The sequence below is a fragment of the Borostomias antarcticus genome, assembly GCF_949987555.1.
Source record: "Borostomias antarcticus genome assembly, chromosome: 10".
NCBI lineage: Eukaryota > Metazoa > Chordata > Actinopteri > Stomiiformes > Stomiidae > Borostomias > Borostomias antarcticus.
In genome coordinates this window covers 14473286-14488493 of record NC_140243.1, presented here as the reverse complement: position 1 = coordinate 14488493, position 15208 = coordinate 14473286, and the positions used below count along the sequence as shown (strand labels likewise).

General features: G+C 42.6%; 3 protein-coding genes across 3 annotated transcripts; 1 reads left to right on the top strand and 2 right to left on the bottom strand.

The window, feature by feature from the left end:
• Positions 1-21: 21 nt before the first annotated feature.
• Positions 22-737, bottom strand: tmem42a (transmembrane protein 42a; the record flags this gene model as incomplete). The annotated part of the gene is made up of 3 exons (XM_084444515.1): positions 22-162; positions 237-383; positions 564-737. 3 exons carry the CDS (start codon positions 735-737, stop codon positions 22-24), a joined length of 462 nt encoding a protein of 153 aa, XP_084300641.1.
• Positions 738-1133: 396 nt separating this feature from the next.
• On the top strand, positions 1134-2503 carry kiaa1143 (KIAA1143 ortholog). Its single transcript, XM_084444373.1, has 3 exons — positions 1134-1291; positions 1566-1707; positions 1920-2503. The coding sequence occupies exons 1-3, from the start codon at positions 1184-1186 to the stop codon at positions 2171-2173; spliced, it is 504 nt and encodes a 167-aa protein (XP_084300499.1). The 5' UTR covers positions 1134-1183; the 3' UTR covers positions 2174-2503.
• A 5480-nt stretch (positions 2504-7983) lies between these two features.
• Positions 7984-15001, bottom strand: gpd1l (glycerol-3-phosphate dehydrogenase 1 like; the record flags this gene model as incomplete). Its single annotated transcript, XM_084444369.1, has 8 exons — positions 7984-8080; positions 8936-9042; positions 9592-9828; positions 9917-10029; positions 10980-11118; positions 12668-12808; positions 14124-14301; positions 14958-15001. The coding sequence occupies 8 exons, from the start codon at positions 14999-15001 to the stop codon at positions 7984-7986; spliced, it is 1056 nt and encodes a 351-aa protein (XP_084300495.1).
• Positions 15002-15208: the final 207 nt, after the last annotated feature.

The following is a 15208-nucleotide window of genomic DNA, read 5'->3' as shown; positions in this document are numbered from 1 at the left end:
CGATGTATAGAAGACAGTCCTTCACTGGCCCTTCTTCTCATCCTCCTGCTGGCTCTGAGGCATGGACCCATGGAGAACCAGCAACCCTGATAGGGTCAGGGAGATGCCCACCCACCACAGTGCTGCATGGGTCTCTCCAAAGATGAGCTTTCCTAGGAATGCCTGTGTAATACACATAAGTTCAGAGGATGTGATTGTACTCTGGGTTTTATACTGTACACTTTGTAATAACTCACCGAGGAGATGAAGTTAGAGGCAGTGGTGGTGACAGTAGCCCTGGCTGAGGAGGAGGAGTGTCTGAGGGCCTTGGAGAAGAAGGTCCACATCACTGCATTGCAAGTGAAGAGCAAACCTCCACACAGCAGACGCAGGGGAACATGTAGCTGGAATAAAGGTCGGTTGTTGACTATCGTCAGCATGGTGTATTACACTCAACGTCATGAACACATACTGCATACTTGAAGTAAAACACGTAAAGTGCAAATGCATTATCTCTACACACGCGCACTCGCGCGTGCATACACATTCATCTTAATCGTTTAGTCTATTAGCTATTATCTCACCCATTCACAGGGAGTTGTGTCATCCTCACTCCAGTGTTTTCCATCCGCCCAGTTCTTAAACCTTATTTCACACATCTCTTTGAGGTAGTCTGCCCCGAGGGATAGCTTTGCTGATGATGAGGCAACGGCGCCAAGAAAGCCAGCCAGTAATGCAAAGAATGCTCCAGATATCATGCTTAAAAGAGTACAAGAGAGAGAATATATCCTGCTTATTGCAGGACTACTTCCACTAAAACCACAAGGAAGTAGAAACGCCTGGCTCCGCCACCTGAGGCGGGATGACCCAGAGATCGCTCTCGCCCGCGACAAAATATACAGAGTCAGGGCGAGTTTAATAACGTATTGCTGTTTTAAAAACTACGGTGAATTTAGAAAAAGTAGCGTCTGATACGTTACAACTTTCGGGTGTTTTCAAATACAGTATGACCCATACTTTCGGGATAATCAAGTTTTATTGTAAACCCCGCCTACTGAAGTAATGCCAGCCAATCAAATTAACCCTGCGAATTTCAACGGGCGCATAATGATGACGAAAGTTGCACTCATTCAAGAAAAGTCGAGCTAAAAATAGCAGCATAGCTACCGGTTCATTGTTTTTATTTTTGTTTTGTGTAACAACGATGAATAAGAAAAGTAACGTAACATGGGTGAAGCCAGCCGAGCCGTCCTTTTTAAAGAAGTTCAAGAATGATGTTGGTTTCAAGGAAGGACCCACAATTGACACTAAGGTATTTTCAAACGTTATGCTAGCTAGTATTAGCTAAGTTAGCTAGCCAACGTTAGTCTAGCTACAATGTGCCAATGTCGAGCTCAGTATCGGTCAATGAAATATGTAGCCGATCAAGCCAAGATAGCTCGACATCATCAATGTCTAATTGATTATGAATAGCGAGTGGTTACTTTAGATATTACAACCGTTGCGACGCCGTTAACGTTAGCTAGCTATTTCTATTTTACAACTTGGGAAAATTCCAGTCTGAGCCCTTTCCTGCTTTCCCCCAGCGCCAAGAGATGCCTGTACTGGATGATGACAGTGGGAGCGACCGTGAGGATGAACTGCCACAAGTTGTTGTCTTGAAAAAGGGCGATCTCAGTGCTGATGAATTAAAAAAGTTAAAGGAAGGGACGCGTGGTGCAGAAAAAGGTAACCATTAACGTAGCTTACGTCGTAGTGCAATGGGTTGTGCGTTCTAGTGGAATCTCTTTGGTGTGTGAAGAGACAGAGCCGAGGGTTGACAAGTCAACAGGTCTTTGGTAGAGCATTTAACCTTATGTTACAAAAACTCTGGCCATTGCCACTCTGGCCAGTGTACAGGATACATACCAAAGCTGACTCCTTGTTCTGTCTGTTTTCAGTGGAAGAGCCTCCTGCAGATGGAAGGATCATGTTCAAGAAGCCCACTAAGAGCTCCTCTGAAAAGTTCCAAGGTATCAAGGCCAGTTCCAGCAAGAAGAGGAGGAGTGAAGGGGACAGAGAGGGGGATGGCGAGAAGAAAAGGAAGAGTGAAGGGGACAGAGAGGGGGATGAAGAGAAGAAGGAGAAGTCAGGGAAGAAAATAAAAAACAACAATCTTCTGTCTTTTGGAAATGAGGAGGAGGAAGAGGACTAGGTGTTACTGATGGGGATTTCTGTTTAGATAATCCTCTCATTGATTATGGAACTGATTTATTACTACTGTCTGTTGGTCCTCACAATGGGAAATCAGTGATTATGGACTTAATAACTCTCATGGTCAGTCCTTTTCTCGGGGAGCAGAATTAATGCTCCACTTTGAAATGTAAGAAGTATCTTCTTACGGACATTTTGTATATTTTTTGTACATTACGATTACATTCAATAAGACATTGAATGTAGTTTTCTTAGTTTGTTTTAGCTTCGACAGCGGAGCTTTGAGTATAAAAATGCATTAATGGTAATGCAATCTTGTTTTATGTGATTATTGTTGCATGAAATTCTTAGATAGTGAATTGTATGATAATGTAACATGTAAATGTCTGTTTAAAACAATAAAATAAATGTATGAAAGGGTATCCTCGTCGCACGTCAGCTTGTAAAGGGCAGCCCGATGCTTCTCAGGGAGGGACTGTAGAGTTTGAAGGAGGAGTCGTCACTGGAGCAAATGAGGATTTAACGCTGTTTATTGGGTGCAGGTAAAAAGACATATTACATCAGCCATGATTCAAAATACTGTCAAAAACTCAGTTGCGATAAAATTCTGCAAAATTTCACACTGCTGCATACCTTACTGTTCACAGTAAAACATTTTGATGCACTGTGGGCTCAGTTTTTGATATTTCAAAAATCTGAAGGTTTTTTGTGGAGCTGTCTGCAGATGCAGTGTAGCAATTGTGGTGTCAGCTGACCAAAACGTGGGAGGAGATAGGTTCAATAGGTTGTACAGTGAGTTATGGATTTCCTAATTCCTGCCAGATCAAATCATATGGACGTTTGTCACTTGGGCCTACATGGTGGTGGTAAGTTTTAAACTTAGACGGTTGCTGTAGTGCCACCATCCGGACTATTGGCCCACAATGCTAATTGAGAACTTTTAGCATAGGACTGGACTGAAATGTGGTGATTTTTCATGCATGAGAAGTCAGACTTTCTAAGAAGAGTAAGATTCAGAAGAAGAATACTGCCAGATACAGTACAAGAGGCCCCAGCAGCTGAGCTGCCCAGCCCCTAATTAGATGAGCAATAAATAATTATGTTTCAGCTTCCTGTCTTGGGTCATGTTTTTAGAACACAAGGTGATGCTATCACTATCAAAGTTCTACGGCAAGAACACTACCACAATGACACACTGCAAATGCTTCAAAAGTTAAAAAGCTTCAAGGTCAAGGCTTGAGTTTCAAGGTTACAGGAACTCAGCAGAGACATCAAACAGCTGGAACTACAACATTTAAACATGTGATTGTCAACCAGGACTACTGAGAGGACACAGTCACATGCAAAATAAAATGATGAAAGTCAATATCAAGTTATTTTATTTTACCACACCATCTGTCACATACTGAAAACTGCTTATTCAGTTAAATGAAAATACAAAGCCAAATTGTACTGTAATACTATATTTTAAAATACTATAATACGTTGTAACAAAAGTATATGTATATCAGAAAAGAGTTCATTAAGGATATACAGTCCACAGAATTAATCTAATCCTGGACTGCAGTCTTTTCAATGGAATTATGTTGAGGTAATCAGATTTATTAATTTCAAATCATCAGACAAGTGTGCATACATAGCATGTATTTATTTATATCATGCTTATGAGTTTTGAGTGACCAGTAAGACAAGTATAATATGGTGGTCTGCATGGGACTAAAGTCTATCTCACACAAATGACACGCAGATAGTCTGACCAGGAGAGCTCACAGAAGCATCAGGATCTAGACAGTAAATCTGCCTGGACACAGTAGCTTGGAGCAGATGTTTTAAAGGCATATTCACTTTTTTTTCCACATAAGGGGAATGTAAACAAAACAATCTTGATCCACATACAGTACAAAAAATAATACAATAAAAAAATAAAATTCTTTTTTTTAAATTTTTAAACCATCTGCAGAGAATGCAGGTTTATTTACCCAGAGTGCGCTTGTTCTGTTTCTGAATACTGTGATCATAATGATCATTACTGGAAAGAGATACTTCTTAATTATTACTGCAATGAGACAATGTAATGCCATTTCAAAGGTATGTGGGTGGTAGAGACAATTCATATAATGACCAATTTTGCAATTATTGTATCAAGAGTTAGTTTTCCAAATGAAATAAAAATGATTGTTCTTCACCAGTACACTTGAAGTGGTATCACTCACAAAGTGCATTGTGGGCTGATGCTGGTGATGCCAAATGGCTAATACTGTAGGTTCACAGGTCAATCAGATAGCACACAACTGTAATAGCTAAGTGAAAATACATGACAGTGACACAACTTCAATTGTGATACTAATAGTACTGCCTATATACTCTATACTATAGCTCTATAAAAGCCCAATCCAAAAATGTACTTAGGGAGATCTACTGTACTTTGATAGGCTCACACCTACTGAACAATCCTATAGGCCATGTCCAAGTGGCTGTTGTTGTCCTGTTCTTATTGTGCAATTTGTGGCATTTAAAATAGTGGTTTATAAAGAGCCCATATTAGACCAATTGTGAATTCACCTGGGCAGATGAGACAAATGAAAGAAATCAGTACCCTTGTATAAAACTGATAATGCTAGTATAGTGCTGATACACAGTATGTGCTACAGTACATAGGCAGGTATGACTTCTCCTGTAATTCTTGCCTGAGAAGACGGAGGCCCAAGTACTTGATTAGTGTGGTCATACCCCACAGGGAGGCAGTGTTGTAATTAGGGATGGGTGTCGGGAACCAGTATTTTTTGTGTGTTGGCTGTAAGCCGACACACCAAGGAGAGGGAATCCTTTTTGTCCATGCTTCTTGCGTCTCTCTTGCGGCATGTTGTTGACCTGCAATTCTATTGCTGCTACCACAAGAGGCAGTAGGCCCAGAACATCAAAACCAAAAGACTCCACTGACCCCTACATGCGTAGTTTCTCTCCCTATCTGCGTGTGTGTACGGGGTGTGCGGGGGGGGGGGATTAGACTGACTGTTGACTGGCACAGCTTTAGGTGGTGATGGAAAAATTAACATAATGTATTGATGCTTTTTTGTGCGTGACTTAGTGCCAGCGCACCTAGTATAGCGTTTGTCCGGTCATCACTCCCTCCCTCCCTCCCTCCCCTCCGTTACTGCGGACAATGTTGGCCTGCATTTCTCTGTTGGCACCAAAAGAGGCAGTAGTCCCAGCACAAGAAGGACACCAAAATCAACCCGCCGATCTACACTGCACAAGTAGAGTAGTGGTGAGAGCATTGGACTCCCACCCTGGAGACTGGGGTTGAAGACCCGGTGGGGATGACTTTATGGGACTATACCCCAAACCTCCACATGTTCATCCTTTCACTCCAACCTTTACCCCTTGCTCTATAGATCAGATCCTGTCCCAACCCCAACCCATATTCTAACCCCAACCCACACTAGGGACTGGAAGAAGGACACCAAAATCCACCCGCCGATCTCCACTGCACAAGTAGAGTAGTGGTGAGAGCATTGGACTCCCACCCAGGAGACCGGGGTTCCTGGTGGTTATGACTTTATGTTATCATCAGTGTAACTGCTTTAGCCACTGACCGCTACCATTAATGTTATGGAAGCTGCTGCTAGTTGTTGTGAGCCCATGAGCTAACTGGCTATCCCGCTCTTATTGTGCTGGATTAGCATTGGAAGCATTGGAACTGATGTGTCCAGGTGACAAGACCTTTCTTTATTTATCAAACATTACCGTCCTACCAGTCCCGCACAGAAACAAGCCAGCCAACACACATAAGCCAGGCTTGACCTGGCCTGGTTGTTACTGGTACATCATTGGGTCAGAAACAAAAAATTGATACAGTAAGCTCATGGTTCGTGCTGCTATCGGTATTTAACACGTTTCATAAATCCATGGAGCTGCATTCGTTTCATAAATCAACCAACAGCTGGCATCCGTCCCTCAATCATGTCCAATTTGCTGGTGACAGGCGATGATGTTTCCTTGTTATTGTTTGTCTCTCGAGGAAGTAGGCATAGTGGCAGACAGGGCAAAAGGGTACTTCACCAAATCTACTGACGGTGCTAAATGCAATTTATGTAAAGAGTTAGTTGTGTCCAAAGGGGGTAGTGCTAATACCAGCAACCTCTTGAAACAAGTTTCAAGTTTCACTTTCGGTAAATGTGAAGCAATGTAAAGTTATGTAACCACAGTATAGTCTGTCTTCTGATGTTAGTAACAGTTACTATTAACTGTTGTTACTGTAGGGCAGGGGTGCCCACACCTTTTGGGCTTGTGAGCTACTTTTAAAATGAGCAGCTCAACAAGATCTCCCACCCAGACTCCGCCCCCCCGGCGAACCCCCACCTCACACCCCCGAAACTCCTGCCTTCTGTCACTAGTCACTTAACATTGGCAAGGTTTTAATTCATGTGTCATTTAAGTCATATCTTATCTTAAAAAGAATCCCATTGCTGAAAACCCATTAAAAATAACATACAACCGAAATAACAACATACTCAATTATTATAAATTATTAATCAAGCTACCAATTACTTCACACTGGAAGTGGAACGTTAACTTTGTTGGATATTTGCCTTGCACAATCTTAACAGGTAACAGTCAGCTTAGTGGTCAGAACAGAGTGTCTTTAGCCTGCTTAAATGACTCAGTCACACAGCTCAATACACTCTGATGACTTGAACTGAATGGATGAGCAAGGGTTGCAAAATCCTTTTTTTTTTTAAGTTTCTGATCGATTTTGCTAGGCTACTATCAGCTATTAGCTACACATGCAAGCCTAAACAATGATGAAATCAGCCCACACATAATTAAATCATTAAAACACTCAGATAAACTGCAGGTCACGCTTGTAATCTACAAAGTAGCAGGAGGAAAAAGTTGCTCATTTGGACAAGAGAGGTGACGTGACTGCTTGCCCTCTGAACAACAACTTCAATCTGCGTCATCAAGTCGCCTTTTTATGGCTTTTCTTTTGAACGGCTTGAGATCTACCAGCATACAGAGGCTTCTGCAACCTATAAGTCGATCGCGACTGACGTATTGGGCACCCCTGCTGTAGGGAGATGACCATAGCCCTTTTTTTTTTTTTACCAATGTGTAAAAGTAGCCATAACCAGCAATGGCTGGACAAGTATCACATAGGATCACTAGTGAAGGTCCACTATGCAAATGAAGGCCAACTGAGACAGAAACATCGACCCAGTCAGTATGAGTCCCAAAGCGGTAGAGTAGTATCGATAAGAGTATCGATAAGTATTGGTATCAATAAGAAATATCGGTTCCAATACCAGTATCGATGAAATCGATGAAATGATACCCATCCCTAGTTGTAATGTAACAGAAGGGTACTGTAGTGAAGGAAATGAAGTGTTTCAATTCAGCACCATATCAACAATATCTGAGCACTAATCCTCAAACCCGTTCTCTGCTATTGAGGGATACAACCAAACGTAGGTCGACATTCTTGTGAAATACTTGGGGTGAGGTTGCTTTAGCTTATCTTGTGCAAAGGAGTCAAGCTTTGTACTATTGAACCAATCACATTGGTTCCATTGCACCATGAGACCCAAAGCAAGTGCCCCCTAAGTATGAGAGGAATGAAAAAAACACTCCTCTATCCAGGTTACAGTAGCTATGATGGATGAAGAACACAAGAAGGTGGGTGGGTGAGAGAGAGAGAGAGAGAGAGAGAGAGAGAGAGAGAGAGAGAGAGAGGGAGAGAGAGAGAGAGAGAGAGAGAGCAGTTAAAGGAGAAAAGGGCCAGGCATGGTGAGGTTATGAAGGCCTTCTCTCTCACAGGTGCTCTGGGTGGCTCTGCAGGCAGGAGATCATGTCCTGTACAGGCTTCCCCTCAAAACAGATCTGGTACACTGCTGTGAAGAGAGGGAACCTTGGAGAAAACAAACAAAACAAAATTGTTGGTTCAGATAGATGCACTTTGCAGCAAAATAACTAATGGAATTCTGCTTGGATGTCTGTGCTATGCTATATTGTGTGTACTTATTTTGTGTTGGTCAGGTCAATACCTAATACAAGAAAAGGAGTTTGTAATTTATAATAAATTAGGAATCCAGTAGTCTGACTCAATGGATGAAGGTTTTGGGGATAAGCCTTGTCATTCGTTTATTAATTATTACTGCCCGAATCATTGGTGCCAATACATGTGGTCGGCCAATCAGTGGCGATGGGAGATTCTCCCAGACTATGTAAAAACAACAACAACCTAGCAACGGCTCTGCCGAAGATGATAATAAATAATAACAACAACAATAATAATAATAATAATAATAATAATAATTATTATTATTATTGTTGTTGTTATTATATTACAATTATAATTATTATTATTATTATTATTATTATTATTATTATCATCATAATCATCAGAATAATACATTTTATTTGAGGACGCCTTTCAGGACACCCGAGGTTGTCTTAAAATGCATAAAATAATCCAATTAACAGTTAAACAGTCAATTGTGATTGGTTTAAAGAAAAACAGCATTTTCACCCCCTATCCCCAAATGGTAATGAGTCTAACCAGGCCTTTCTCCAGCGCTGGCGCAGCCCAAACGAAGTGTGGAGAAAAAGGTCTGGTTATGAGACTAGGAATCCAGTAACTCTCTGGTTAAGCGGCAAGTCCTTTTACTCCTGTATGCATTGTCCTACGACAGACAATGCCCTGAGGTGTGAAGGTTACAAGCCCAGAGACGTGATCTACAGATAGACTAGGACAGTCACTCACTTGTCCACCAGGCCTTTCTGTTTGAGAATGTGGTAGACCTCAGTTGAGGTGGCAGGACCCTGAAGCTTCTGGCCATTCAGCATTTCCTTCTCAAGCTCCTCGATACTCTAGCAGGGGAATCAGCAAGTCAACAATGCATTGGAAGAAGAACTCTGACAATAACTTAATAGTTTCCACCAGAATGGCAACGATTAAGATTTGTGATGTTCTCAAGGATGAATTTGGCCCAGGATTGTGCGAAATATTAGGAAAATGTACAGTTGCATCTCACAAAATGTGAATATTGTGGAAATTATTTTCCGTTATTTAATTCAAAAAGTGAAACTTTCATATTTTATAGATTCATTACGCATGAAGTGAAATATTTCAAGGCTGACTGCCTCCATGCCACGCACGCTCCACGTTAATGCAGTAATTTGTGCAAAAGGAGTCCTGACCAAGTATTGAGTGTATAAATGAACATACTGAACATATTGTACATGCAATGAACAATATGTGATGTTTATACATATGTGAATATGTGAAATAATGAACTTTTTCACAATATTAAAGTTTTTTGGGATGCACCTGTACATACAAAAAAACAGTCCCCCACAACCTCATTATCAGACGATTGTCCAGAGATGATCTGATATAGCTCCAGGCGCTCCCCTCACCTTTCCGGTCTTGGCGAAGGCCTCGGCCACGCGGCGGTTGCGTCCGCCATAGCAGGTGGTGATGAGGTCGGCGACGCCGCAGCTCTCCAGGAAGGTTGCGGAGGAGACGGAGCCGTCTTTGTTGAACAGCTTTGCGAAGGCGATCATCTCCATCAGGCCCAGACGGATCACCGCGGCCTTTGTGTTGTCACCACAACGCAGGCCGTCGCAGAACCCCGCCCCCACTGCCACAATGTTCTGGTACGGGACAGCGACACAGACCAGGGATCAACACCGGAGTATATGTCATGTATATATTTACACGCTTGAAGGTGTGATCGTTCACCTTGAGAGCTCCACAAAGCTCCACCGTGTCAGCATCGGCCACCACTGTGATCCTGAAGTTAGGAGTCTGCAGGAGCTCCTTGAACAGGAGGCCATTCTCCAGGATCTTACTGCCTGCAAGGACAAAGACAGAACTCAGCACTGCACCGAAGCTAGCCTCAGAATCACCCTCAACGCACAGACATCATTGTTAAAGGACAATGCTCGTTTTTGACAACCTGGACCTTATTTACGACATATTATAAGACGTTTTACTCACCGAGATCACTTTGGTGTAGTTCGGAGGCATGTAGAAGAAATGTAAAATCCAGCGCGAGCCAGTATATCCATGTAATGGCGGTGGTCGGGGCACCGAGAATGCAGTTTCTAAAAATCTATTTTCTGCCGCAAAACGGTTGTTTTCATCAATCTGTCTTTATGAATCGCTAGTTGTGCTTACATAGAGCGTAGGCCTGTTGTGGTTTTTCACATGCCTCTGTAATATGATCTTTAGAAACGTCTTTCTAAACGAAATAGCTTCCCCACTTGCTCCAGCACGCATGCGCACAGCGCGCAATCGTTGCTCCAGCACGCTGTGCGCATACGTGCTGGAGCAAGTGAGGAAGCTATTTCGTGTCTAAAGACGTTTCTAAAGATCATATTACAGAGGCATGTGAAAAACCACAACAGGCCTACGCTCTATGTAAGCACAACTAGCGATTCATAAAGATTGATGAAAACAACCATTTCGTGGCAGAAAATAGATTTTTAGAAACTGCATTCTCGGTGCCCCGACCACCGCCATTACATGGATATACTGGCTCGCGCTGGATTTTAAATTTCTTCTACAGGCCTCCGAACTGCACCAAAGTGATCTCGGTGAGTCAAACGTCTTATAATATGTCGTAAATAAGGTCCAGGTTGTCAAAAACGAGCATTGTCCTTTAAGAATTTAAGGTAAAATGTTAAACCAAAAACGCAAACTATCTTATAACATCAATACATATCTGCAGATCATTCCCAACATACATTTCACCCACAGGGTGTCCTCCGGTGGACAAGCGTAAAGACAAGAAGACTCCTACCGATGGTGGTTTCACAGAACTTCTCCGCTGCCACCTCGTTGGCGATGTTGGCGCCCATGAGGACACTGACATCAATACCCATTTTCTCCCTGATGATGTCAGAGATCAGCTTGAGGCCCTCCGGACCCTCATCTATGCCCTGTGATGACAGACACACATGAGTCATGTGTGTGTGTGTGTTTACATACAGTACACCGCGATGACACACATAGTGTGTGTATGCTCTTTGATGACAAACACAGATGTCAGTATGCCATAGAGGAAATGGACTACATGCATTAAGTGAGAGAGAAAGAGAGAGGGAGGGAGGGAGGGGGGGGGGGGGAGGGAGGGAGGGAGAGAGAGAGGGAGAGAGAGAGGGAGCTCGAAGAGACAGTCTGACAGCCAGCCAGAAAGCAATCTCTGTTAAAATCCTTCTCTGCATATGGCTGGTCAAAGCATTGTCAAGGCCAGGCCCCACCAAATACAAACAGTTAGCTACTTCCACTGACATCCCTGTCCAGTCAGCCTGGGTTGGAAGCCAGGAGGAGAGAGAGAAGAGAGACAGATAACAAGAAAAAAAAAAAGGGAGAAAGAGAGAGAGCCTGAGGGAGACCAGGTCCAACCTCTTCTTAATACGCTACTTGAACCTGCCCAAGCTCACACACAATCATGCCTTAAAGCTTTTTTGTCCCATCTGGGTCTGGCTCCTGGAGATAATAGTACTCCAGCCCCAAAGTGACCGGCACAGAGCCCATGCCATTAGCCAGGTATTATATAAACGCTTTTAGGGGGATTGCTCCCAGCCTCATCCAGACCCCAGGTCTGAGGCTGATACCAAAGGGACTGTCCCGATATAGACACTGTCTCTCGCTAGAACATCTCTCTCACAAACTCAACCATTGAGGGCAATGTCTAATGGAGGAAAACACTGAAGCGCTATTGGGTCTCTAACCCAATCTTCGAAATACTACTTGGGAGTCATTTAAATTACTTATCAGTGTTTGACTGTTTGCGTCTGGCTCAATTGGTTGTTACCAGAATGTAACACACCAAGTACACTCACACAAACCAAACCAGGATGGCTACTAAATAACACAAATAGGGATAGATTAGGAAGCTCTTTACTTTAATTAATTTGCATTCAGGGATTACAGACAAGGAATCATTGAATAACTGGCACATGTCTCACTAATAACATGCCAGGGCTGTGCACCAGCAGAAGGGCTGATTCAGCTTTACATTACATTACATTTACATTATAGTCATTTAACTGACGCTTTTATCCAAAGCGGCTTAAAATAATTGCATTTACCGTAGGAAAAGCCAATGTACTACTACTTGCCAGAACTCACAAATGCATCTTCTCTCTAAAACAAGTGGCTAAGAGCATAATCTAGAGCTGAAGTCAAAGTGCAAGAATAGCAAACTAAAATGCTAAATTTCAGAAAGGAAGAAAGGATGTATGTATGTATGTATGTATGTATGTATGTATGTATGTATGTATGTATGTATGTATGTATGTATGTATGTATGTATGTATGTATGTATGTAATAACAAAAACAGCAAATTGTGAGGACCTCACTTAGACCAGATACCATTCATTCTTTTCTTAGCTCAGTGGTTGAGTTGGCTGAGACTGCATTTACATTGGCAGCTGTTTCAGTTAACTAATTTAGAAATAATAAAGATGACATGAGCATGGTACCTTGATGAGTGTGATTCCCAGGGCCTTGGAGGACACACAGCCCACCATTTCGTCACACAGCTTCCTGATGAACTGGTGGGGCACCACAAACACGAGCAAGTCCGCCCCCTCTGCTGCATCTCTCAGCTGGGGCACCGCCACCTACACCCAGGGAGAAACAGACTCAAACGCGTCGTCTTCAAGTACTTCAGGCACATTTGATTTAGCCTTGTAAGACCATCCTGATCTAGCGAGCTCACTTTCAGTTTCTCTCCGCAAATCAGTCTGGCCTTTGTTCTTAAATCAGTCTGGCCTTTGTCCTCAAATCAGTCTGGCCTTTGTCCTCAAATCGGTCTGGCCTTTGTCCTCAAATCGGTCTGGCCTTTGTCCTCAAATCGGTCTGGCCTTTGTCCTCAAATCGGTCTGGCCTTTGTTCTATCTCAAACAATTTCACTGGGTGTACTTGCCTTGACAGACTAACTCCTTGAGCCAAACAACATTACAAAACGTTTGTCAAATCCACTTGGAAGAACAGTGAAAACATAATTTCCTCCGAGAAACCCTGCTAGTGCATACTCTTGTTCTTATTTAATTGTTGTTATTGAGTCTATTTCTGCAATAACTGTACTTGTGGCTGTGTTTATTCTAATGTTAGCGTTACCGCTCCTTGCTTCAGGAGATTGTTTTGTTAGCGGCCTGTATTTCAACTACGGGAACCAACACGGGGCTGCATTCTACTTGGGGGCAGAACAGCAGTCAGAATACAGTCCCTGATTGGCCCAAGCAAAACGTAATGGGAGAGAAATCGTTGGAGATAGCTGGAAATCCAGACCGATCCGCGTTGAGAAACTGAAAGTGATCAGAATGGTCTCACAAGGTTACATCTGATTTGTCTTTAACTTTTCAAGTTTGTGATGGTTGCATCTCTTCCTTTCTCTAACACTGTGACAGCTGATAGCACTTGTTCTTATACCGTAGAAGGCTTCACTGAAGATGACTGGGTTGTACAGTCGGTTCTCGACAAATGTACATATTGTAAGTCGCTTTGGATAAAAGCTTGTGCTAAATGACTTTAAATGTAAATTATGTTTCATTGTCCTGGGTAGACTAAATCATGTTCATGCCAACATTTGCTAATAGTTTTTGACCCTTAATACAGGGCAACCACCAGGGGTAAAAAGTTAGGGTCTTCCCAAAGATCCCAAGACACTACCAGTCTTACTGAGATACCTCTCTCTATGGGCCACTCAGCAGGAGTTAGACTGGGGGTAAGGTCCTGAGACAGACAGCGTCCTGTCCAGTACTGTAGGCTAATCTACCTCAAGTGGCCTAAGCTATGGTACATGTAACAGAGGACAGGCTAGTCTATGGACCATTTAGACAATGTTTTTTTACTGTTGCATGAATTTGAAACTCTTTGCGCTACAGTGCAATAATTATTTTCATGTGTCAGTTTTGCTCTGTTACACTGACTCACAACGTTGTCGGGCAGCTTGTAGCCGGGCAGGTACTTGACGTTCTCATGGTCTGTGTTGATGATGTCGGTGAGCTTCCTGCCATTGACGTTCTCCTCAAACACCCACATCTTGACTGTGGTGGCGAAACGCTGGAGGGTTTGAGCGTTGTTGCCGATTATCCTGGCAATGGCAGAGCCCCTTGAGGCATGAAAACACACCTATATTAGACAAGTAAACTTCTCGGCTATTTTCAAGTTCAAGTTCTAACTTGGTTCTAACTCAAAACAGAAATAAATGTGATTCAAATAAATAAGTCTTGTTTATTTGAATCACATAGTTTCTTTGTTTTAGTAAGAAACAAAAAAGGTGTAAGCAAATAATAGTGTGCTTTACATCTATTAGCCTACATTCTCCTGGCTTAAGCCCATGCCTTTTCCTCATATTCTTTATCATCATCTAGCCTATTTACAGAAAATTTTGAGAATGGATCATCTTGTGATATTCTGTCTATTCATTCGTTCTATTAATACATCCATGATTCATTCACATTCTGGTTCTCTGACATAGGTTGATTAAAAACTGCTGCTGCTGCTATGACAACGAGGATTCATACAGTAGCCTAACAAACCTCGATTGATACAAATTGACCGGACAAAAGCAAAGACGTAACGCTCATGCTACTGCAGATGAAGAGCTCGGCACATCAGAGAAATACAATCAATCGCCCATGTATGCAAAGGCTTTACGGATTATTTGTGATGTTCAATGCAGCATCGCGCATCTTCTCCAGAACCTCTGACAGACTGAACGCAAGGCTGTCTCATCATCGTGATAGGCTACAGCAGTCATCTCACCAGTTTCCCGAGCCAACAATGCATACTTTCAGAGGCGAGGCCATCGCAGACGTTTACTGGTGTTGCCGAGGATGACGTTGAAATAATTCAGAATTAGCCTACTGAAAGCCTATATGACTGTTTTCAATGAGAGTGGACGAAAGAAGGGGAGACCAGGGGGAGACAGATGGTCACTAGGCTACTGCTGATAGCGTCATGCATCAGAGTTGTCGCGCTAAAGAACCATGGGAGTTGTAGTTCACAGTGATTTT